General features: G+C 40.6%; 1 protein-coding gene across 4 annotated transcripts in view; it reads right to left on the bottom strand.

The window, feature by feature from the left end:
* Window positions 1-27,274, bottom strand: part of Cped1 (cadherin-like and PC-esterase domain containing 1) — a 272,255-nt gene that overhangs the window by 173,654 nt on the left and 71,327 nt on the right. For all 4 annotated transcript variants that reach the window (NM_001431795.1, NM_001431796.1, NM_001431797.1 and 1 more), the window contains 1 exon segment: window positions 21,422-21,497. In NM_001431795.1, coding sequence (NP_001418724.1) covers window positions 21,422-21,497 — 76 coding nt within the window.

Below are 27,274 nucleotides of genomic sequence, written 5' to 3'. Positions count from 1 at the left end.
AGGTCACTCATGAGTGTTTAGCATCTTCCTTGTAAGCAATGGAGACACACACAAGTCCGAGTCTCTTACAAGGCAACAAATATCCTCACGTCTTAACCTGCTACTGTTTTGAATATTGGTGAAAAATCACAGCCAAAAAGCATGTTGGGTGCAGAACAAATGTTTGTTGAATGAGGAACTAGATAGTAGCTAAGGTCATTTACAAATCTAGTTTTCTTGATTCTGGATACAAAGTTGCCATTTCTAATACAAGGCTTAAGGCAGAATTAAATGTCGAGAACTCATTGGCTACAACTGAAATTCCTGAGAATTTAGCATATTGCTTTAATCATGAGCATGTCACAGGACCAACCAGCTGCCCCTCCATTTATGAAACCCAGTAACCTTATGGGAAAGAGACTACAGACGGATGCTCTCTAAGCCACCAACCCCTGAAAAGGTATTTGAGGAATATCAGTCAATCATCCTCTCACCTCTTCAGAAGAGTACAGAACAATAAGGGATACAGCCACAAAAGAGTATGTATAATAAGGAGGACTGTGTAGACCCGACTATACCACATCTTTACTCCTAAGTAGATCATGAAGATTTACACCCTGTTCTTTCCTCAGGTTTAGCTTTGTGTGGTCCCAAGGGAGGAAGGAGCTCAGTTCCTGTCTCGTTCACTCATTCAAAGAATCTTCATTAGGTTCTAATACCGGGTTAGGTCCTGGGTAGAGTAGGATTGGAACCGACACACTTAGCATATCTGAGTCGAGCCCTCTGTACTTTGTTCAAAGAAAACTTCCCTGCCAGCAACAGAGATCTAAAAAGAATGAACTCCTAAATGGATTCACAGCAAAACCTCCTAGACATCATCTTTGTAGGTCATCGTTTGAGGTTTTGCATATTCCAAATGCACTGAGTCCTTAACAAGTTTTATTGTCATTTTATTAAAATCGCACTGACCAAGGTATCTTTGAGAGAATGAGTATGGCAAACACATAAAAGTGTTATTAGGACACATCTCTGTCTTTGTTTGAGCAGTCCACTGGTAATTTCTCAAGACCTGAAATCACTGTGCTACTCTCTGTCTCAGTGACTTCCTCTTGATGGCCTCAGAGGTCTTTCTCATGATGTTATCTAGAAGGACATGCCATATCACAAATATATATATCACACAACACTTTAGTATCAAAGTCTTTGTGGGGGGGGAAGCATCACGTGCATTCCGTTATAGGAAATGAGATGTAATCCCTGCCCTATAGTAAGTGGAGACACAATTTGTCCCTTAGAAATGACCAGCTCAGGCTGGAGAGATGGCTCAGCCATTAAAGGCTAGGCTTACAACCAAAAGTAAAAGAAATGACCAGTTCAATGACACAGCAACGTGCTTTGAAGGAGTAGTCATTGTACAAAAGCCCCGCCAACTGATCAATCCATCAATCACACGCCTATCAAGCGTTCAGCAAATGCAAGCTGTAAGTGCCCTTCATTCAGTTCTTTCTCAGTGGAAGTGTCAAAGTCACACAGTTCTACAAAACCAATTTTCCCCATGGACTCCTCTATGTTTTGACCATGACAACATAAGAACCTTGAATTCTGCTCATTTTCCGTGGTAATAAAAGCTGTGTCTAGACTACCACTTCAATTTCCTTGCCCTCTGATTTCACTGCAATGACCAAACAGCATGAAAGATTGTTTTATTATTTTATGGCAGCTTAATTTTCCTCTGATGTTTTTCTACATGAGTTTTTCAGAAGACAAAAAAAAATTTTTTTAAGAAAAAGAAAATGCTTGACTACTCCAGCAAAGCCCAAGATGAATAATTTAATATAAATTAATGAATGTCATTAATAACAATTTGAAACACAGCTTCCCCCAAATATTAATACATAAGAGTCCAATAAATATGACAATAAAATAGATGCCCAAATCCACCTGCTGTAAAAGAAGTTAATCACTTTATTAATATCAAACCATTTCCCTCAGGACACATTTTCTGGAACAAACCATGAAATAGTATTGATTTAATTTGCATCAGAATAATTAATGGCTTACTAGAATCTGCAACAGTAATTATAAATTCCGTTTAAATGTAGTGTAGTCAATGATAACTTAAATGTAGGATACAAACACTGGGTGGGAGTAATGGTTGCTATTTAAATGAAACCAGGCATTAACATGGTCTAGATAGTAAATCCACAGGGTATTTCCCTGTAATTTTTACATCATATTTTAATATCTTAAAGTATACAGTGTTACTATCAAGTAGCTTCTCGATTTGTATATTGTTTGCAAACAAAGATATTATATTTGAGCCAAGTTTATTTTTATGATAGCAAGATTTCCGTGATCTTTGAATCCGAGGATAAGAATATAGAAGACACAGAGACTTGCAAGAGTTGATTAAATGAAGTCTCATGGGAGATGGGGACTTACATGACAGAAATAGGTAACCAGTGTGGAACACTCCAGGAAGGCAAACGAGTACGGAACGACTGTGTGATTCTGAGGGTCTTCCTGGCCATCAGCCAGCAGTGTGATTGGAGTCTGTAGAACTTAAGTTTGACCGTTTGGCATCGGAAGACAGGAGTGGATTCTAGCCGACGGAAGACTGCGGACACGTGGCTGAAGCCAGCCACACTGTAGCCTGACTTTCTGAACTGGGCTCGAGGTTTTCAGCCTTCGAGAGTGAAGAGGACCATTAGCCTAGAACTTCTGTTGTTTTGTGTCTTGTACATCACCAAAGAATTAACCAAACTCCATGCCGCAAACGTGGTGGGAGCTGCTCTTTAAAAATGTTAATCAGGCAATCCAAAATGTCAGTTCTTTCTTTCCTTATCTGAATTATTAACTTTCATGTTACTATTTCTTCTCCACAAAGAATGTGAGCATTTAAGCTAATTAATGAAATAAAACAAATATTTCTATACAGATACTTTGCAAATCTTCCTCAGAAACTGTTCATCTCCTGTACTGGCAAGATTATACATAATGTATTAGATATTACAATATATTATATATTATATATATAATTATAATGTATATATTCTATATACATTAAATTACTGTAATAGTATTCGTAGATTTGCCACATCCAAAGCCTGGCTTTTAAGTTCAGTTTTGTGGCTCGAGTGTCCCTTGTGTGCTTGTCACACACTCCTCAGCTGAGCTACATCCCAGCTCTCCTTCTCATTTGTTATTCCAACACAGGCCTTACAAATTTGCTTAAACTCACTCTGTAGCAAGGCTAACCTTGATTTCGTGGGCTTCCTGCCTCTGAGGCGCGCCTGGCAAGGTAGGGTCCCATTTAACCTTGCTTCTTTGCATCTCCCTTGTGCTAGTTACTTTTTATTGTCAAGCTGACACAACCTAGAGTCAACTGGGAAGAGGGAACCTTGACTAGAGAATTTGCTGCATCAGACAGTGAGCATGACTGAGGGGCAGTATCCTGACTGCTAAATGATGGGCTCTACCATCCTTAGGCAGGTGAGTCGAGGATTTTATTTTTTAAAGAAAGGTAAATGAGCACAATCAAGGAGCAAGCCAGTAGTAGCTTTATTCCATGGCCTCTGCTTCATTTTGTACCTCCAGGTTTCTGCTTGAGTCCCTGTCCTGACTTCCCTCATTGATGAACTGTGGCCTAGAAGCGTAAGCAGTGTGAACCCTTTTCTTCCCTCTTTCTGTTTTTTTGTCATTGTATTTTTGGCAACAGCAGAAAATAATGCAAACCAGAACATCCCTGTAAAGCAAACTCTTTACGAAACCCCAAACTTGAGCTCCTACTTAGATGACTGAGAAAAAACTGATAGTAAAAAATAAATAAATAAATAGTATATAAAATGAATTTTGCTATTTATTTTTAAATATCCTGAAGAAAAAAATTGTGACATTCAATATTATTCCAGCCATCTTCAATAAATGAGGGTTATACAGTCATTGATTTAAAAAGCCCAGAGAGTCCTAATAACACTCAGTGGCCAGGAGTCATAAAAAGAAAATTCAACATTATTTCTTATCACAATAGATTCCAGCCAGGAGATGGTGAGTTTAAGAATCAATTTAGAAGTGGCAGAAAGAATTCAAGATGGCTAGTAGCAAAGAAAAAAATCTATTAAAAATACTGGGTTTCCTCTTTTTGTTCCTCACCTAATGAAGAAATGATGTTGACTTAGAAAGTGAGTCTTTATTATACCCTGGCATAAGGAGTGAATATCAATTGATTACTTTATAAAGGTGAGCTGGAAAGAGAAGAGTGTACAAAAAGTTCCATGAAGGGAGTGACTGGGAAAAATGGTGTTTTAGTGAATTAGAGGGAACTATCAAGGAAATTAGAGGCTTTTATATGAAGAATTTGGCAGAATTTTGTTTTGTGATGGGGGACAGTGAGACAGACAGTTCAAAACACAAAGGTGCTTGCTGCCAAATATGAAGACTTGGGTTTAATCCCTGGAACCTTAAAGGAGAACACTGGGGAGAGCATTATGTGCCCTGACCTACACATGTGTAATGTGGCTTGTTTCTCCCCCAGGTCAATCAATCAATTAATCAGTCAATGAATAAACAAATGTTGTGGGTTGAGTGATCCTAAATCTTCCTTCAATATCTTTTTTTTTCAACCTTATCACCTTACAAATAAAGTTGGGTTTTTTTTTGTTTGTTTGTTTGTTTGTTTGTGTTTGTTTGTTTTAATCCAAACTACCCTACAAGGTCTTTGGGATTAGAGATGATGTAGGAAGAGGCTGTTTTACTTTGCTTGCCCAATCAACGTGACCTCAGCTTTCTCAAAGGGTTGTTTTGGTCTGGCCCCCCTGCCACCCTGGCTCAGTTCCCCTGTGGCTGGAGTCAGGTTCCTCAGCTCGAGGGCTTGGGGTACTCTTCCCAAAAGAAGTTGGAGGTCACTAGCAGGCCAGCAAAACTGGATTTAGAGAAAACGCACGTGAAATGTCTATAAGGATTCTGAGAAGTAAGAGTGCTCATTCAATTTCATGGCTCTAAGGTGAAACGTGGCAGAGGTCCGTGGCTACCATTATCCATCAAATGATCTGCAGTTCGGGCTTTCCGCCCTGCTTCCGAGGCGCTTGCCCAGCATCCTGCAGCTGCTGCTGGTTTCTCTCAGAAGGTGGTTCCTTACTCAGCGCTCTTGTCTGTCCCTCAATCTAACTTTTCTTTCCCAAATCACTTTAAAAATTTCTCAGTATACTTTAGTCCCGGTGGCACCTTGGCACTCTATATCCTTTTGCTCTTGGCTACTGTAGGTTTACAAATACATTGTGTAATTGGGACATTTTAAATATCATTTTGTGGATTGTACCTTGCATGTTATAGCTGGCTATGATTATAGTTGAAGGCTCTTTCTCTTAAATGACACAGCACTGATCTAAAACTGGCTGTAGACCGACCCATGCTGGGTGGAGGAGCACGGTAAAGAAACTGAAGCGTTTGCAAAACAGGGAACCGAAGATAGATGAACAGATCCAGTTTACTTAAACACATCATCTTTCTTAGTAATTCTATTTAGAGGCAGAGTAAACATTCCTGTGCCTGCAATATTTGGATTACTGAGTCATAAATAGTGATGGCTTCGTACTCGAAAAGTAAGTGGAGCCAAGTAGCTCCACTCCGTTCTAGAGAAATGTGTTGAGTCCAATTGTGGCCCTGTTACAATTCAGTGATATTAAGCACACCTAATTCTGACATCAAAAGGGGGAGTGACAGGCAGAGAGACAGACAGACCGAGAGAGAGAGAGAGAGACAGAGAGACAGAGAGACAGAGAGACAGAGAGACAGAGAGACAGAGAGACAGAGACAGAGAGAGAACCTATTTCCCAACTTTGTCCCCTTTTTTACAGTCTGTGGTCAGTGAGAGATGCTGAGCTGTCATCTGGTGATTATTTACTGGGGCGTCGGAGTGTTTATGTGGAATGTCTGCCCTACTAGTACTCCAATGTGTGTGGGCTTGACTCGAAGAACTGTGCGTGAGGTCTACCAGCAAAGGACCACCCTTAAATTAAAATGGGGTAGATAGCAATAGGAGTGCCACATAGCAGGATGACATACAATAAAAGGGGAACTTTCAGTGCGGTGTTTTGTATTCTGTGGACTCCTCTCTAGACCAGTGTTTTCATCCTTCCTACTACGGTGACCCTTTAATACAGATGTAGTGACTCCAACCATCAAATTATTTTTTGTTCTACTTCATAACTGTAATTTTCCTGTTATGAATCATAATGTAAATATTTTTTTTAGAGGTAGAGGTTTGCCAAAGGGGTTGCCACAGGTTGAAGAACACAGTTCTAGAGCATACATATGTTTATGTGTATATGGAGGTGTTTATCCATATCTATTCATATGGGTGTCTTTTATCATTTTCTGTCTTGTTTTTTGAGACAAGGTTTCTCACTGAACCTCAAACTTACCAATTGGCTAGACTAGCTATCTGGTATCGATTTAATTCTCTACTTGGCACAATCTAGAATTACCTAGGAAGAGAGTCTTAATTGAGGAATTAACAAAATCAGATTGGGTTATGGGCATGATTTTAGGGGACCTGCCCTGATTGCTAAGTCATAGAAGAAGACCCAACCTACTGCAGGCAGCACCATTCTTTAGTCAGGTAGTCCTGAGTAGTATGAGAGGGAAGAAAGCTAGCCTAGAACAAGCAAGCAAGTGAGCAAAGACCCATGGGTTTGTTACTTTTTCTCTTGATTATAAACGTGATCTTTAAGTTTCTGACTTGACTTCTTCACAGTATGAACCTTATCCTTGAATTGTGAGACAAATAAACCTTCTTCCATGTGTTGTCTTGGGTCAACAGTAATAGAAGCTTTTTTCATTTTTATAATTTTTTATCACAGTAATAAAAATAAAACTCGATCACAGTTGTGGTTTCAGTAAGAATGTCCCCCATTGGCGCATATGTTTGAATGCTTAGTTATGATGTCATGGAACTGTTTGAGAAGGATTAGAAGAATTAGGAGGTGTGGCCCTGTTGGAAGAAGTATGCCAACTTGAAGTGAGCTGTGAAGTTACCAAATCCCACTCTTCTCTATCTGTCTGTAAAAGAGGATGTAGATCTCAGCTTTTTTCTCCAGGGCTATCAATTCTGCCCTATTCCCACCATAACCCCCCACCCCCACCCATGATAATGGACTAACTCTCTGGATCTGCAAGCAACCCACCAATTGAATGCTTTCTTTTATACGAATTGTCTTGGTCATGATGTTTCTTCACAGAATTGGAACACTGACCAAGACAAGCTCTTAGCAAGATAGTAAAGAAAAACATCTAACGGCCATGAACTTCGCATTCTGCACACATAACATGCAGAACTCCAAGTAATTTAAAGATGTGACCCTGGTCTATCCTCCTAAAAGCTTTGTACTAAGGTTGGTGGTGTAGGCTCATAATCCTAGAATTCAATGAACGAAGGCAGGAGGTTCTCTGCAAGCTCAAGGCCGGTCCAGGCCATAAAATGAACTTAGGCCACAAGGATACCTAGTGAGATCTTGCCTAGAAAATAAACAGTAAGAACAAGACAAACCTCGGCTAGAAAACTGTGGTCTTCCCTCTGTTCTAGACAGAAAATTAAAGCAAAGAGAAGGTAAGAAACTCACCTAAGGGTGCTGGGCTATTAGGTGGCCAGGATGGGATTTACACATAAGAGGCCTGGCCCTTGGTGCACACTCCACTACCCTGTAGTAGCTCATAATCAATTCGAAGCAACCTCCACCCCTAAAAACAATTTTTACAAACCATTCATTCTGCCAATTCATACACTTCCTCTAAAACACAATTTGGCTCCACTCAGAGCCACTTATGCGGCCTCTTACATTTGTGCTTTTCAAAAACACAGCACAGTTTGACAGCACAATCAGTTAATTCTAAATGACACCATGGAATCCTCCAGTAAAAGCCAGAAAAAAAAAGCCACCAACAACAACAACAACTATAAGATGCCAAAGTGGTCAGGGATTTAGCTCAGTGGTAGAGCGCTTGCCTAGCAAGGACAAGGCCCTGGTTCAGTCCTCAGCTCTGGAAAGAAAAAAAAAAAAAAAAAAAACAGAAAAACAACTATAAGATGCCAAAGTAACTAATTCTAGGACTTTTGTAAGTAGCCCAGGAAGGTGGTACCATTATACTCGAGAAACCCAGACCTGAAGCTCCTGTGAGACTCACCCTTGACCCCTCACCCCTGACCCAAAGTGTGTGACTACTGTATGAAGCCTCCCATGATAGGCTTTCCTTGTGCTTAGCAGAGCTATTGATAGCTCGGGCAGTTGACTCAAGTACAGTCGCACAAGGAAAGGTGTGACAGGAGAAAGTACGAAGGGGACCCTACAAGGTGGCTTACTAGCAAATAGTGAGGACAGGAGAGTTTTCTCTCCGGAGCCTAGCAATTCTGGTCTGCTGTTGAGTTTCCTAACAAAAAAATAACCATCTTCTGCCTATTGTAAGGACACATTGCACCACTCAGTGGCTGATATCAATGAGCACTGAGTCAAGAGGATTATGTTATCGGATGAAATAATAAAACCAGAGTGACCAGATGTAATTTATTATTAGGCCCAGACATAATAGTGTCTTCCAAATAAATTCTTCCTTAGTTTGGATATTATAATCAGCCTAAAAATCTGGTATGATGGTGCAGTAGGGTGATATGGATCGGATCATGAATGTATTTACTCCATAAATAATTATGTGAGGTCAAAGAGGGGATAGATATGGTCTGTGTCTGATGCATAAGTAAAAATTTAATGCTATGTCTTATTTTTTTTTAGGGCAGCTTATCTATAAAATTATCCTGGCATATGAGGCCTTATAAAGTCCTACCAGTTTATGTTTAAAACAAGCCTCATAATAATTCTGTTACTACTAACTTATTGATGTCTATGCTTACTGCTCTCACATATACACACATACACACATATGTATATGTGAGAGAAATGTATGTATATGTAGCATGTCTATGCGTGTGAAGAGAGAATGCTTTAGTTCATTGTGGGAAGCTAAAAGCCTCCCTCAGGTTTCCTTTACAAATCAGCTTGTGGATATCTTAAACAACACAGAAACAATGCCTTATGTGGTCGTTTGAATGAAAATGGTCCCCATATGTTATGCATTTGAATGGTTGGTCCACAGTCAATGGACCAGTTTGGGAGGGATTACGAGGTGTGGCCTTATTGGAGGTATAAAAGCCTGTCTGTCTCTTTCTCTGTCTCTGTCTCTTTCTCTCCTCTCTGTCTGCCTCCCTGCCTGTCTGTGGATTAGGATGTAAGCTCTCAACACCCTGTCTGCCTGCATGCCACCATACTCCCAGCCATGATGATCCTTGACTAAAATTGCTGACATTGTCAGCCAGTCCTAAATTAAATGCTTTATTATACAAGTTGCCCTGGTTGTGGTGTCTCCTCACATCAATAGAACAGTAGCTAAGACACCTTATATGCTACGTGTACAGATTTATAATAAAGCTTGCTGTATGAAGAATTTTTATAACAACTGTGTGAAGCAGGAAAAAAATCAATAAAATCGTTCCACTTTATAAGTCTAAAAGAGGGGCAAATGGAACTATTTTCCATAGATTTTCTTAGCAGCTGGGTGAACACTGAAAGAGGCCTCTCCCTCTGGATCCTAGGACTCCTGACTCCCTGTGGGCTAGAATTGAAGTCAGGGCTTGCATTCTCACAAAAAAGGTTGGGTGAGACACTTAAGCCGAAAAGGTCCCCTCACTTAATATGGGTGAATTCTTGCTTTGTCATTCTGAGGCAAGGTGACCCCCTTGAATGCTATACATTTGCATATGAACTGACAGTGGGCTCCCTGCTCCTTTTCTACCAAGGCCTTTAGTAAAAATGGAGGAAAAGAGGAAAAGAGAACATCCCCCAATTTTGCCACTAGATGGCGCTAGAAGTAGTTTTAGAAAATAGTCTCAAAAGTTATAAAGGCAATGAATCACAGGGTTTGAAAGATGTTTGCTGTATGATAAATAGAGTCTGTGCTTCTCTCGCAAACAGGAGCATGTCTGCCCCATCATTAAAGGGGAAAATTTCTTTCACAGCTACTGTATTATTCAGTTAATTACATTTCTGCCAGGACAGGTGTCCTTTCTAATCACAACTTCAGCTCAGGATGAAAGATTCTGATTCTGCATAGGAATCTGCACGCGTTTCATTTTCCTTCTGCTGTGCTGCGACTTTCACTTTCAGTCTCTATCAAGATTATTTTTTCAGTGTAATGTGTTGGAAGAGACCAAATAAATGTGTCTTATTATACATACGTCCTACAGTGTGATGTTCTAGAGGTGAGTCTTAACAGACATGATCTCCTTCTGTGCTGTACAACATACAGAGGAAGCCATGCACACGTCAGCGAACGCCTCACGTTAACGGACTGTTATTTTATAACAATGGTAACATGTTCAAGTCAAGTCAGTGTCGTGTTCTGGATGGCTGTGAAAATGAGTGAACCCTCGAACACCTCAAAATTATTAAGACTGTTTTCTTCCATAACCGTTGCAAAATATTGAGAGAAAAATATTTGTCTTTACCACCAGAAGAAGGTTGGGGGAGTGCTTGACTTGAAATCCAACATCATATATCTCCCAAAACTATTGACCCCCTCCCACCCTCTTGTGTGTGTGTGTGTGTGTGTGTGTGTGTGTTTGTGTATGCGAATGCATGTGTTTGTGTGTGTGCATGTGTGTATGCATGTGTGTGCATGTATGTGTCTATGTGTGTGTATGCTTGTGTATGCATGTGTATGTGCATGTGTTTGTGTGTATGTGTGTGTATGCTTATGCATGCATGTGTATGTGCATGTGTTTGTGTATATGTGTGCTTGTGTATGCATGTGTATGTGCATGTGTTTGTGTGTATGTGTGTGTATGCATATGTATGTGCATGTGTTTGTGTGTGTGCATCTGTCTGTGTGAATACGTGTTTGTGTGTATGTGTCCCTCTCTCTCTCTCTCTTTCTCTCTCTCTCTCTCTCTCTGTGTGTGTGTGTGTGTGTGTGTGTGTGTGTGTGTGTGTCCCATGTCTCCCTCTCCCTCTATCAGTTTTGAGACAGGATCACTCATTGGACCTGAGCTTCTCACTGGGTTTAAGCTGGCTCACCAGAAAGCTCTGTGGATCCTATTTCATCCATCCTAGTCTTGGGATCGCGGGCATATACCGCTGTGCCTGACAGTTTGCATAAAGTACTAGGGGTCTGTTTTATTGCTGTGATAAAATACCATGACCAAAAGCAACTTGGGAAGGAAAAGGCTTATTTCCTCTTACTTCTCAGGTCATACTCCATCACTTAGGAAAACTGGGGCAGGAAATCCAGGCAGGAACCTGGAACAAGGAAATGATGCAGAGACAATGGAGGACTGGTGCTTTTTGGCTTGCTCCTCTTGGCTTGCTTAGACTTCTTTCTTATGCAACTCAGGACCACTTGCCCAGGGACCGTACTTCTTCTCACCTCCTGGGCTCTCCCACATCAACTATTAACCAAATAAATGACCAACCGGCTTCCCTACAGACAAGAGAATTACAGTCTATGGTGAATGGCCATGTGAGTGCTAGAAATAGAATGGGAATCCTCTGGAAAAACCATCTAAGCCACTAAACCTTTGAGCCATTTCTCCAGGCCACAAACTATATATTTGAAGGAAGACAGAATATCGGCACGAAATAAAATATCAGATTAGCCCCATAAAGAGAAGCAAGTTCAGAGAATGTTTGTGTGAGGCCTGAACTTGATGTTTATAACTTTATATGATCCAGAAAGACAGGTATCCTTGTCAGTCCGCACAGGCCGGCTACGTAGCCTGTGAATAGAATCTAACTCTCGCTGCTGAGATGTAGGAAGGAATGCCATTTCCACCCTTTCAAATGACTTGGTGTTCATTCTGTCTGAAGACTTCTGTGAACTTTACCATAACCAGCAAAACACATTTACCGATCATGTAACAATACCTGTTGTTTCTGTCTGTCAAATGCTACTTTCCTTTATGTCCTCACTGATGTAGATTCAAAGCAATGACCAATGACCAATCACGATGCCCCTGACTTGTCCACTATGAGTCCATATCCTTCTCCCTTAAAATATGCAGGTTTAAGTCTTAACCAGGGACATTACTAGGTTTGGAAATAACTCCTTTTGGGGTATAATTAAGAGCTAATAAGTCCATTAGGATAGCCTGTAATACACTAGTTCTCAACCTTTTTAATGCCGCAACCCTTTGATATAGTTCCTCATGTTGTGGTGACCGCCAACCATAAACTTGTCTTTGTTGCTTTTTCATAGCTGTGATTTTTTATTGTTATAAATCATAATGTAAATACCTAATATGCAGGTGGTCTTAGGTAACCTCTGTGAAAAGTTCATTTGACCCACAAAGGGATCAAAACCCACAGATTGAGAACCATTGCTCTAATGTAATGTGCTGGTGTCATAAGAAGAGGAAATGAGAATACAGATGTAAAAGACCATCTGAGGACACAGCATTTGTAAGTGGAGGAGAAGCCTCACAAGAATCCACACAAGTTGACACAGTAATTGCGGACATGTTTCCAGAAGTTGGAGTAATAAATTCCTGTAGCTTAAACCTTGCAGTCTGTGGTACTTTGCTCTCTAAGTACTAACAAAATAGCATCTAACCAACTACTAACAGAAGCTATTCTCTTAGGCATAGTATTGATTAGGCTGGTACATAGACCATGATCACTCAGGTTGGAGATACAGAAGAATCCACATTTCTAAACTAGGAGTAGATGTAGAGAGTGGTTCTGATGCTAAGGTCCTGTTCCCTAATTGGTTCTTGATTGTTCACTGAAGATGCTAGGGGCCAATTGCTGGGCAAAGGGAAAGAGGCGGGACTTCCAGGGCCCCACAGGCCCTGAGAGAATCCTGAGAGAAGGAGATTTGCCATGCTTTGGAGGGAGAAAAGCCACCGATCTTGTGAGATCTAAGATGGAGAGGCCATTGGCCACTTCTCTGACTCAGCCTGCAGTAGCATAACTAAGCTAAGGGCAGATTTAGGGTGTTGAACTGGAAGTGAAAAGAAGGGTGCGATAACCAAGGAAGGCTTAGAAGAGCCCGATCATTGAGCTAAAGCAAAATAAAAATAAGCTAATATCTGTGTGTGTCTTTCATTCATGGATCTGAGAGAACCTGGGCAGGGCTGGTAGTGCAATCTGCACAGAGCTTAAAGCAGGGTAGCAAACCTACACACAACAGTAGATATGAGCCATCACCTGCTCAAAAAGAGGTGGGGGGAGATCTTGTAATTTTGTCCCTAAATGCATATCTACTTAAGATTTACTAGTTAGCAACCAAACCCTTTGTGTTCCTGTTAATCCTTTTAGGACAGAGTAGCTGACAAAGTTGCACTAAATGACAAATCCCTAAAGGATATAAGAAATAGTAAGTGTTGGTAATGCATAGGAAAAGAGAAAATGTATTTTCTGGTGTGATCTAGGTAAAACAAAGGCATAAAGAATAGGTGTTCTAAGGAAGAGAGACCAGGGAGGCATCCCTAGGGCCACAGAGAAAAAGGAAGAAAAGGTAAAAGAAAAAAAAAACAGAAAAAGGTCTGAATATTAGTCAAAACAACTACGTTTCTTCCTCTGAAACTTTAGGGTATTGCTTCTATTTTTTTTTCAGTGTTTAGAGCTAAATAAAAAATATCCACCAAAATCCACTGCAATCCAGACAAAGTCTCTTCCTTTCTGGTCTAGGATTAGTAGCTGTTCTCACACATCCTCATGCTCTTTTGTATGACATATGCATAAAAGAAACACAACAGTTAGCCAGATTTATTTCCTCTGGCTTGAAGGCAGAATCACTGAAATGAAGAAACTGCCTGGGGAACTAACCTATGAGAAGAACAGAAGAATCCTTGGAGAAATAGAGAGAGGCTTCTCGCCATTGATTTCCTGCTCCATCATTAGGCTGTCAGCACTTAGACGCCCCTCGAATGAAACAATGAGAACACATCTGAAGACAGGACAAACTGCAAGCCTGCCTGAGAGAAGCGCTCACCCATCTCCACCTTGCCTACATAAAGGCCAACCAACAACCTGAGAAAGGACTCGATTTGTCTGTTTAGTTTTCGTTGTTGTTGTTGTTGTTGTTGTTGTTGTTGTTGTGTTTGTTTTTGCTTTCGTTTGGTTTTCAGAGCAGTGAGGTAGGAAGACCTTCTTCTGCTGCATAAGATTTGTTTATAGCTCTCCAGAGTACACGTGGATAGAAATCTAAGACTTCTCAAGTTATTCTGTAGCTGCAAATGTCTTATTAAAAATGGCTGCAACGTCAAGGGATGAGATGCCTTCCCTACTTCTCTGGCTCTTGGTTTCTGACCTGTAGCATTAGATCAACACTTACGTCACAGTGAGTGAGTGGGTAAGTCAGTCTGTGCACCGACAGGCCCCTCTGATGATTGGTAGGACTCTCCTCCCCTTACTCCAACACTCTCCACTAACAACCTTTCTGTTTTCGTTAATCTTTAACATTTCAAAATGGTAGTAATGATTACGTTGTGTTACTGCCTTCTCCCATGGCTGTTGCAAAAGTCCTCACAAACACAACTTAAGAGGGACAGGTTTACTTTGGCTGTCAGTTTAAGGGTACAGTCTATGGGGTAACAGCAGGAGTGTGAGGTCACCGGTCACACTGCACCCACGGTAAGGAAACAAAGAGACAAATGCTAGTGTCCAGCTCTCATCTTGGCTTTCTTCTCCTCATTCAGGATGGAGTCCCAGCTGGGAGACAGTGACACCACATACAGAGTGGATCTTGCCTACTTAGTAAAGCCTTCCTTAAAACATCCTCACAGACCTCCCGTCAGGTTAACGATAAAGATGAGTCAACTCATCCATACTAGGGATGATGATCTTGTACTAAAGTTTAGTACTGAAGTACAGTTCTGCCTTCAAGGAACCTCAGTCCTTGTAGAGAAGCAAATGGAAGGAAGACGTAGATGGTTCCTGCAAGCTTTGAAGATGGGTGGCCAGGGAGATACTGAGCGGGAATTCCAAGGTATTTCCAGAGGTTCTTCCAAATGGACATTCACCGAGTTTGTGAATGTCTTTTATAAAAATGCAAATATAGTTAAGAGACTCTGTCTGTACCCAGGTGAAGTCAGGTGGAATCTTAATTAGCCGTATAAGCTAGAGTCTGTGATTGAGCAGTGGAAAAGGAGGCGGAGCTGAAAGTTTAAGAGAGGGTGGAGACAGAGACAGACAGGGAGAAGTTGGAGGAAGAAGATGAACCAGATCCATGTGACCTGAAATAGCCACAGGGAGCTATGGATGTCGTAGAAGGACAATAGAACAATGTAGGGCACATTTGTCCCATCTAGGTATGCAGCTTGTATCAACATTAATTGAGCTTTGAGTTCTCATGTGGGCATTTGGGGAGTTGAGGATTTACTGTTATGAATCTGGCTGGTAAATTACAAGCCTCCGGAGTTTTCATTATAGGGGACTAGGGGTTTAGAGCCAGAGGCAGCCAGTCTCAGCAGGCTAACTGCAGGGGAGGGATGGCCTGGGAAGCTATGAGTGTTTTAGAAGCAGCTAACCAATGGAACCTGTGGAGACCGCTGCTCATGGCTCCCCACGGGGTGGCGAGAGCAAGGTGTCGGCTCATAGCCAAACTTAGTGTGCAGTGTTTTTTAATAATTACACGCTACAAGACTACCTGGAGTAAGGGTGTAGTTGAGTATGACCTGTTTCTGTCAGCCTACTTTCTGCTCTCACTTTGCTCAAGTCATACTAAAGAAGTGATATTTGTACTTAAGGGGAAGTGTCTTGTGTCAGGAGTGTAATCCAGGGTAACATAGAATGCAAGGGGTTTTGGAGTGAAAAAAGCATCAGGAAGCTCACAGAAAACACAAAGAAAAGTGTCAGGATTCAAGAACAAGCAAACCTTGGAAATATTAGACCTGGAGTATACTTCGTACATATATATCATGAGTCAATATTAAAAACTAACTTCAATTATGTTATATAAATGATAGATTTTTTTATCTCATAACTAATAATTAGAATTTTTAAAAAGCTGCATCTTGTTTGCATGTAATCAATGCCTTTATTATAGTTTACCTTCCTTTCTTTTCTTTTCTATTTTCTCATTACTTTTGGTAAAGTTACTAAAAAGCAATGAGGATGTAGGTCCTAAAATGATCCAAGTGTTGTCTCTGAGTGGACATCTTGGTCTCCTTTTAAAATTCCTTACAAAAGCCAGGGCTTAGACCTAAGATAAAACTACTTGAAAGAACGAATAATACTCAAAACAAAACAAAAACCTTGGCACACTCTGAACCAGGGTTCCTTGGATGGCGTTGCTACACTAAGAACAAAAACAACCCTGATCCCGCAGAACAGCCCTCTTATGTTAATGTTTTTGTAGTGCAAATATGGGAAAGCAATTCTTCCTATCCAAAAAAAAAAAAAAAAGGAAATGTCATAAAAAGCACAGACAACAAGTTTGAGCCAAGCAAATACTATAAAAACTTTCCCCCCACAAAAGGCAAAGTATTAAATGGCATGACAAAAATAAATCTCTTCACTAGCCAGAAAACTTTCCATGGGTGTATGTTCTCCCAAGTGAGTCACAAGTCTAAGGTCAGGTACGCACTGGCTGGGGAAGAGACACAATGTGTGAGCTTTACTCCTTATCTCTGACCAAACTACTGCTCCAGCCAAAACTTTGTCCTGTTTCACTTGCCTGGGTCCCAAGTACATCCCTTCTTGGCATCTTGATCTGGATGTATTTTTGAAGACAAAGCCTAAGACTGCAAGTCTCCGTGGAATCATGGGCTCTTACAACGTTACTGCCTACTTCCAACCTTGATATACAGAAGCAAAGCTATGTTACACAAGTCACCCTGGATTGCACACTGATTATGTAGAGTGAGAACTTGTCATGGATTCCCTGAAACTGATGGCAACGCTTGCCCATCCATGCATCTTTTATATTTTGGCACATTTCACAGACATATATATATATATATATATATATATATATATATATGTGTGTGTGTATATATATATATATAAATTTTCTTCCAAACTTTTTTTAAAAGGTATTTATTTAAACGATAATCTCAGAAGATAGAAATGACATCTCATTCTGGGATGTCAAGAGGGAAAGCTTTGTTTTGTGTCTAAGGTGACCCAGGTGAATTCCTTACATAGTCAAAGATGACCTTGAACTTTCTGCTTCCTGCCTCCACCTCTGGGATTACAGGCAAGTACCACTATGCCTGTGTTTATGTAGTGCCAGGGACTAAACCTAAGCTTCATGCTTGTAAGCTACCACTCTACCAATCGAGCTCATCACCTGTCAGGAAATCTATGAAGTCCAAAGTTCCTCTCCTGATGCAAACCAGGGCATTTATAGGTGTCACCTGGCCATGCGCGGTGAATAGGGTTTGGTGAGGAGGCTCAAATGCTGGGCAGTGCTAACTACCATTAACGCTGCAAATACCAACTCCATTTGTTTCTGATTAGGCATTTTATAGCATCCGACACTATCCAGTAAAGTGTGGCAGGTGTCTTGTGAGCTGTGAAGTAGCTCACAACTATCACAGTTTTTCAGAGGAACATAAAATTCTTGTCATAATCAATCATAAGAAGAGAAAGAAATTTAAATAATGTGAGGTTGTTGCTCCAGTTTTCAGAAATAGAATAGTCCAGCCACTATTAAGCATATGTATTAGATATAATATACAGCTAGATTTATTTTTTAAATCAGTATATATACATGGGAAAGCTTATATATATATATATATATATATATATATATATATATACACACATATATATATATATTCCACCTGATTTTAAAAACTAAATTATGAAATAGGCCTATAGGCCTTATAATCTGTACTCATAGATTTAAAAACAAAACCAAAACCAAAAAAAAAAAAATTCCCACAAAATGAAGAAATTCACATTGCTAACTAAAGACAGAGCTGAAAGACTCTAATTTTAAACTTTTATTAGCCTCTAAGTAAAACATGGTCTAAAACAGTACAGGCTATTTTGACCTTAAACAAAAATACCTCTCTTACATAGCATTATGTTTAATTTTGTTTTTCTATGTTTGTTTTCCCTCCAAAAATTATAGTTGCTTAATGAGCTCTGTTCTATTGCGAGCACCACGCTAAATGTTTCATAGGCACCATCTTATTCTCGTGATCTTTTGACGTATGTAATATATACCAACCACTTTCCTCACCAACCTCCTTACCATTCTGGCAAACCCTTCTCTCGTACGAATCTGTCTTTCTCCCCCTCCTCCACCTTGTATGAGTTTATTCATTTTGTTTGTGACCCACTCTGTGTGTCCCTTAGGTTTGATGCTGTCCCCCGAAACCCAGCTGGCTCAGCAGAGGGTAAATGTTTCATACGCGTTATCTTATTTCCCTGGATTTCTCTTGAGACAGTGTGTTGATGTGGAACCCAGGTGGCCTGGACGTCACAATCTTGCCTTGTCTGCTGGGTCCAGGGATTAGAGATAGAAACATCACTGTCCTCAGCCCACCTCACCCCTTGAATGATCCCGTACACTACAGTACTACAGTTATTTACCAAGTCTGCTACTAAAAATTCAACATTCACAGTAAACCAATTAGTTCCACTTTGTGAACAAGTTTTTACTATGTTTTGTGTATTCATAGAAAAAGAGTACGACAAAAGCTACTGTTCATGAAATTCTAATCACAAATGTCTGCTGTAGGTACGTTATTTTTAAAGCAAGACACTTAAGAAAATTACCTTCCGTTCGAGAACGATAACGTGGTAGAAGTTATCCCACAAAACTGTACTGTTATTCACAGAGATAAATAGAAAATTAGCATATAAAAAAGATAGAGAGAGAGCAAAAAGGGTTAAATATTTCTAGAATTGGTGGTGTTCTTCAGAATAAACTGATTTCCAAACTGAAAAAGGCAGAAAAAGCTTCCTAATTCTATAGAAGCAAGGAAAAAGGTAACATATCAGACTTTCTTGAGGAATACATAAATGTATGTGCATGTGTGTGTATATATATGTATATATGTATGTGTGTGTATGTGTGTGTATGTATGTATGTGTGTGTATGTGTGTGTGAGTGTGTGCATGTGTGTGTATGTGGGTGTGTGTGTGTATATGTGTGTGTGAGTCTGTGTGTATGTGTGTGTGAGTGTGTGTGTGTATGTGTATGTGTGTGTATGTGTGTGTATGTGTCTGTATGTGTATGTGTGTGTGCGTGTGTGTGCGTGCATACATACTACAGAGGCTGCTCGAATTTCACTGCTGTACTGCCCTCTGTTTTCCATGACACTAAAGGCTTTTGTTCTGAATCAAACATTCTTACATATAAATTACAGCAGGAAACAGAACAAAAAACAAAACTGCTTTAAAACCTGTAAGCTCTGTTCAAAATGCAGACAATTTGGTGGTGGGGATTATCTTATCAGAAGGGACTCTGGGATTTATTAATATTTAGTAGTGGAAATATTGCTTTTACTCAGCCCGGAAGAGCATTATCTTCTTTGTCTATTATTCTATTATTTCAGCGTTTATATGTCTGCACAGGGGTGTGTGCATGCATGTGCACCTGTGTATGGAGGACAGAGGGCAACCTCAAGTGTCCTCCGCCGTCTGTCTCTACCCTAGTTTTTGAGACAGTCTGTGATTGTACCTGGGGCTTACTGAATTGTTAAGACCTTGCTATTGGGGTTCAAACTCAGGTCTTCGTGCTTACAGGACAAACAATTTACTGACTGAGTCGTCTCCACAGACCCACATTATAGCGTCATAAAATCGTAAGCTATCGAGATCTATAGCTAAGTGGTCAAATGCTTTCTTAGCACGCACAAGGCTCTGGTTCAAGTCCCCGTCCGTGCAGGAGAAGTGCGGTGGGAAGGGGATTTCCAGTCAGCGGTGATGGCATGCACCTTCAACCTGAAGCACGTTGGAGTTAGAAGCAGCGGAATCAGAAATTCAAGGACAGACCTGGCTACCCAGAGTGTTTGAGGCCAGGCTGAGCGAACCAGGCTTTAGCTGAAAGGAATAAAATTAAAGGACTAGGGTGTACGAGTCAGCCTTGAGTGTGGTATGAAACAACACAAACAGGAAAAATTCACGCACTATTTATTTTAGAAACGTGTCTTAAATCTAAAGGAAGATTACTGATTCGTTTACATTTTAATTTCAAGTAAGTGAATTAGAGAGAGGAGACTGCTGTCAGTACATCAGGACATGCCCGTGGCTGATGTTTGGCGGGAGGCAGAATCTCAACCCATGGAGAAGCCAATGGGTGACAGTACGCCATGGTTTCTGATTCTGTCATAAATTAATAAATGCAGAAATGAAGTCATGCAGATCTAAATTTTAATTACGTGGTAAAACACCTCCTAAGGGCACAAGCATTAATGGGTATTAAACAAGAAATCTGAGGTACTCTCACCACTGAGCGCTAAAGCAGGCTATAATTTTATCTGTGAAGACTTATTTCATCTCTAGTGGCCCACTTCCCTTCTGATGTCTTTTTCTCTGGGGCAACTGTGCAGAAACTGGAGGTAGTGATTTTTCTCCCAAATTCCTGATACAGTCAAGATGTAATGTCTTCGTTGAGTGCCCTGCCTTAAACCCACTTTGAAGATTTTAGAGAGGGGAAAAAAAACCAAATTTTTTTTTCAACAGAATAACTGCTCTAGTTTGCTTCCTATCGCTGTGATAAGACACCATGACCAAAAGCAACTCGAGAGGAGAATGTTTGTTTTGCCTCACAGCTACAGGGAAGTCAGGGCAAGAACTGAAGGAGGGTACGGAAGCAGAGGCCACAGAGGGGTGCTTCTTACTGGCTTGCTGTCTGTGTTCAGTCTACTTTCTTATATAAACCAGAACCACTTAGCCCATGCTGGCACTAGCTAACAGTGGTCTGGGTCACACCAAATGTTAAGGAAGAAAAGGCACCACAGTTTTGCCTACAGGCCAATCTGATGGAATTTTTTCCCCCTCAGTTTAACTTTCCCTTTTTCCTGTTGACCCTGGCCTGTGTCAAGTGGACCAATCAAAAGTCAAAACCAAACCAACCCTAGCACAATGACGCAATCATAAATCCTGGTAAAACTTCAAGTGATGGATAACTAGGAACCACCACAAAAAATATTTTTAAATTACGGCAGAATTACTTCAAGAAGAAGCAGATAAGACAAATAAAAACAGATGCCTAAGAGCTCAGAGGGAAAAACCCAAAGACAAAGTGCCCGTTGTGCTAATGTGAGATATTATCAGGGCCTTCCTATTGCCAATGCCTGGGCATTAGGGGCGATGTGGGGGATGGGGTTGATAGAAGGGGTGTTGGAGATGCTGCAATGAGGCCTTGTTAATTGCTACTTATGTACAGTAGCCTACGGATGTCAGACACCTCATGCATAAAGAAGCAAACTAAAGATTACCTGGAAATCTTCTGATTATTTCACACAAGCCTTCTTTTCTGCAAAGCTGAGGCTGTATTTCTGGTAACACATTCACCTGAAAGAATGAAAAGATTTTAGTGATTTAGGTGTTCACGAATGACAACACCAAAGAAAGAGATAGGTAGATAGATAGATAGATAGATAGATAGATAGATAGATAGATAGATAGAAAGAAAAAGAGAGAGATAGATATAAATAGATTGATAGATACATAGGTACAAAGATACATAGATAGATACAGATGCATAGGTACACAGATACATACATAAATATATAGATAGTGGTAGATATTAATCATCATCTGCTGTAGCCACATCCACAGTTAAAAAAAAATCTGTAAGTGAACTCTTGAATCAAGAATGACAAATTGGCGGCTTTGATTACATAAAATAAAAAATGGCCCTCAGACAGCTTCAAAATATCTGGGAATAACTCGGGAAACCTTTTTATTTCAAAACCATCATATGTGCTAGATATAAAAAGACATACTTATGCCAAGTATAGTGACATAGCTTCACAGTTGCACATGGCAAAAATACTGCTAAGAGACTAGAAAGACGCACAATGGAGTTCCAGAGGCCATGGTGACCTGGGCCACTCAAATTTTCAGTCCATGCCTGGCCAGTCCCATTATCTCACACACAGTCTTTACTTCATCTTTACTCCATAATGAAGGGCATTGTTGTTTCAACCATTTTAAGAAGAGCACCTATTCCAACAAGTTTCACCCTCTCCTCTTGTAAATTTACGGTTTGATTAATTACCTACATCAACTACATCCCCAAACCAAAACCAAATATGGTTAAACCTTGCTAAAGAGAGAAAGAGAGAGAGAGAGAGAGAGAGAGAGAGAGAGAGAGAGAGAGGAATCTATTTAAATTTGCTTGAAGATCAGATTTATTCTTGAGGCGTTATTGGTTATTTTCAAACTAACTCCCTCTCTCCCAATAAAGTATTAGAGTTTCTTCAAACATCCTGATGGCGTGACTAGACAAAACTCAACTGTGTTGGAGAAAACAGGGGGAAAGGCCTAGCTGCAGTACTAATTCTGCACTTGACAGAACCCTAACCTCGAGCCTGGTTTGCTTGTTTGTTCTCAATTTCTCCACTTGTACAATAAAGTATGTAGGGCCTTGGGTATCTAAGTCGCACTTTGATCAATTCTATAATAAGATGTAGCTTTTTCCTAATGAATCATTTAAAGTGCTTTGGCCCAGTCTGATTAAATCTTCCCTGACACTTGGAATTGTATTAACTTACTCATTTACTCAGCAGACTCTCTGTTGCCTAAGTATAGCTCCAGGGAGAACAAGCCCCAGTCCGGGTCCTGTAAGCAGACCTATGCTGTGCCTTGGCAAGGTGGCTTTCCTTCCTAAACACTGTGTTCTGGGCAGAGTCTATGGGGATGCGCAAGTCTACCACGTGTTTTGCTCTAGAAATCCAGGGAAAGCTGGCAGTGTGGAACACTTACAGTTATAGGGCTGTCTACGTTTCTCAAATTCAAAAATGGGTAAGTCTAGAGACTAAGTGTAAGGCAAGGACAGCTTTCCTAAGCCTCTGGCTCAGCACTTTAGAAGTCTTAAGATAAGCTGGAGGAACAGGCAGGCGACTGCAAAAGCATGAAGAATCTGTAAGAGAAATTTTCGCTTTTATTTACTTATTTTTTGTTCTAAGTTGCACATGCAGCATCTTTATGAGATTGTGCAAAGATTCAAACGGCAATAAATGGAGACATTTTTCCTTATGCAAGGCAAAAATCATTCAGTTGCTAACAACTTTTAATAGAGTGTTTGGTGAAGGAAGGAACCGGAAAGTGAAAACCCACTAGAGAAGCATCATTAAGGATCATGGACGAGCCCATGTCCATTCCAACCTTCTAAAGGTCTCAGAACGCATGGGTGGCTACTGTGGAAGCTTAGAACCCTGGCTCCGTCTTCTCCTCCTGCCCTATTAGGAGGCAACGGAAGACTCCCAGATCCAAAGGACACTATAACTGCACAAGTGGGTCCCAAGAACGAGTGGGTCCACTACAAAGGCAGAGTACACTAGCACAGATTTCAGACAGAGAGTGGACAGACAGTGATGTGTCTTCTCAGAGCGGTGACTTCTCACGAACTAACGTATCAGAAAGACTGCATGCAAAGACCACACTCCCCAAAGGCAAGTGAAGTCAAGGCAGAACAGTGCAGTTCTGGCTTTTATCCTGCTCTCACCCACCTAATGATTCCCTTTCAGTGCATCCTCGGGAGAGTGACTTCTGCATTCAAACTTGCAACCAATGTAACTCTGGGGACATGCGACTGTGATGACACACAACACCAAAATGCCATGTCCCTTCTCCTCTGGACATGAACACAAAACTGAGAGTTGAAACTGGTCAACTCAGCAAAGGAAGTGAACCATTAGCACACCATGTACCACACAGTTGTTGCAAATCAATTACGTCACATATTTGACTGCTGAAGCTAACAGTGCCCTCTTGCATCCAGGTGAATTTTGTTCTAGTGTGTATTACAAAACATGGAGGACTTGCATCATTACCAACTGGAATATTGCCCAAGGAGTTTTATCTGAGTTAACTAACTTAAATGATAAGCTTCTCCAGTATAACACTGCAACAACACTCTTAATAACATTTACTTTTTAATTGTATTTTTAGTGTGTGTGTGTGTGTGTGTGTGTGTGTGTGTGTATTCATGTGTGGGCAGATGTTAGTGGGAGGAACAGTGCACATGCACATGTACGTCCATGTATGTGGAGGTAAAAGAGCTAACTTGATGCCATTCACCTTCTTTGATACAAGGTATCTCATTGGCCAATAGCTCACCAATTAGTGTAAACCAGTTGGCTATCAAGGGCATGCCACTATACCAGACACTTATACGTGGGCTCAAGGGGTCACACTGATTCTCCAACTTAAGTGCGTTGCTGATGGAAATATATCTCAACCAGTTAATAACCATTATTTTTTTTTAAATAACAGTTTTGGGTTCACTAAAAAATAGAGCAGAAGTTAAAGAAGTCTCTCATATACCCCAAGTCTCTTGTATACCCCAGTGCTCCCTTTTGTACATGTCCACTACCAATATCAACAAGTAGATATTATGTTTGCTAGAATTAATACCATTATCACTCAAAACTCATTTTAATAAGACTTTTGCTCTTGCTTGTGGGCATTTGTGTGCAGACATGCACATGTGTGTGTCTATGTGTATGCATGTTAATGTGTGGGTATATGTGTCTATATCTTGTATGAGGTTAAATGCTCCATATACATATATTTTGCATATATATATGCATATATACATATATAGAGAGGGGGGATGTGAGAAATGACTGCTTTTTTCTTTCCTTTTTTTTTTTTTTTTTTTTTTGGTTCTTTTTTTTTCGGAGCTGGGGACCGAACCCAGGGCCTTGCGCTTCCTAGGCAAGCGCTCTACCGCTGAGCTAAATCCCCAACCCCTGCTTTTTTCTTTCCTTAGCATAAAAAACACTTCACAAATGAGAAAGTATATATAAAATGGTAAAGCCATTCACTACTGAAATAGTTCTTAAAGATACAATTGAGAAGACAGAAATGTGTATTTTTAAAAGATTTCAAATAGCAAGTATGTCTCTATAAATTTACTCTGTAATTCATGTGCCTGAATTGTTTCTAATGCAAATTATCATAAGCAAATGTAAAAGCCAGGCCTGGAGAGTGACTCAATAGATAAGCAGAGGTCAGATCCCCATGCCAAAGGCCATGCTGATGTGGCAGCCTTCTTGTAATCTCAGCGCTGGGCATGCAGAGACCCATTCCTTGAGGCAAGATGGCCAGCTAGACTATCTGGAATTAGAGAACTCTGGATTCAGAAAGTGACTTTTCACAATAAATAAAACTGAGAGCTACTGAGAAAGACACGAAACTTCTACTTCAGGTCTCCATAGGCGTGCACAGATACATGCACACAAACTTGATAACATGCATGCACACAGATACACACACAAACACTCATGTGCATGTGCACACACACACACACACACACACACACACACACACACACACACACACGTACAAGCAAAAGAAAGAGTCAAAGGCCTGACTTTTGAGGCATTGTTCATTCAAATAAAAGCAAAACCATTACATGAAACATGTAAAGTTAGAAAAATAAAGCCCTTGCAACATTGTTATCTAATTAAAGAGCATGAACATTTAAACTGGGACTCCTTAAAAATAAAAGAATTAGATGGGAAATATTTTTTCTGGTCATTGTACAATGAAGAGTAACAAGAACGCTGCACTGGGGCTTACAGAATATTCTTTCTGCTGTTCTATCCACAGAGACGATCATGCCTCTTATTTGGTCAGGGTTTAGACCTTCTCCGAAGGCTATTCAAGGTCATCAGCGATGAAAATAACTAATGTCAGAAAAACAAAACCAAAACCAAAAGCAGAACAAAACTAGGAGTCCCAGCTAGTGAAAGAAAGAAATGTCTTTCTCTTCTGTCTTCCAGACACTATCATCATTCCATGAGAGTAACAAGGAAATGTCCTGCGTGCTTCGCGGTAAGGGCCATGACAAAACTTCCCAGTGCTGCAAACACTGAAATCAGCATCTGGTCTCAGTGACTGCTAATCCCACAAACATTCGAAGCTGGGAATGAGCTCCATTGCTTCTGTAACACTAGCACCCAGCTACGCGAGATGAGAACTCCAGTTAAAAACTGCCGAGTTACATCACACAGTGGCCTCCCTTCACAGAGTCTCATGGATAGACCCCCTTTTAAATCCATGTTTCTACCCTTCAGGCCATTCACTCACTCATTCATTCATTGTCTGGTTGCTCAAAAATCTCGTGATTATTTTCACCGACTACTGAAATTGCAGTTTTAATTCATAATCCTAATCTACTCAGGTGCCCTCCTTCACGCCAAAGTGGTTGACAAGTCCGCGACAACCCCAACACACGTGAAAGCAATTCTGTCTCGAATACGTGGCGTACATAAGTCACGGCTCATAAGGCTTCAGATTACTTTTTCTTTCCAAGTGGAGTCAATCCGTGTTTTCTTTCAGAATTCTCATTGGGTTACACGGTCAGAACAGTGCTTGAGGACTTGATTTGAAAAGTTTTCTGAGAAAACAGGCATTTGAAATCAGACTTCCTGAGTGTGGATCCTTATTAGTTCTTTTATTACTAAGAGGCCTTAGAGAACTGACAGCCTCGGTGTGCTACTGTCCCCTCTGCTGTAAAGAGAGAGCACCAATGTAGACGGGAATGCTCAGGATGCGATTGGTGCACAGTAAAACCTCACAAGAGTTAGCTACTGTTATCTCTCATTCATTATCTCTCATTCATTCATTTATATATTTATGTATTTATTTATTATATACTTATTTCTGTGATTTTTTTACAGTTCAGACTTCACCCCCCTCCTCCCACCCCTGTCTCCAAGATGTCGCCACTCCCTACCCCAACCCAAGCAGACCTCCCAACTTCCCACGGCCTCTTTGAGGGTTAGGTGCATCTCCTTTGACTGAGCCCTGACCAGGCAGACTTCTGCTGTATATGTGTTTGGGGGCCTCATATCAGCTGGTGTATGCTACCTGATTGGTGGCTCAGTGTCTGAGAAATATCTGGGGTCCACATTAGTGGAGACTGCTGGCCTTCCTGTAGGGTCGCCTTCCTCCTCAGCTTCTTCCAGCTTTTCCCTAATTCAACCACAAGGGTCAGCAGCTCTGTCCATTGGTTGGGTGTAAGTATCTGCATCTGACTCCTTCAGCTGCTTGTTGAGTCTTTCAGAGGGCAGTCACGATAGGCTATTATCTCTCATTTCTATCGCCACCCTGGT

This window comes from Rattus norvegicus, chromosome 4 (assembly GCF_021556685.1).
Source record: "Rattus norvegicus strain SHRSP/BbbUtx chromosome 4, alternate assembly SHRSP_T2T, whole genome shotgun sequence".
Lineage (NCBI taxonomy): Eukaryota > Metazoa > Chordata > Mammalia > Rodentia > Muridae > Rattus > Rattus norvegicus.
Note: the sequence above shows the minus strand (reverse complement) of the source record. Positions and strands in the feature narration are given on the sequence as shown.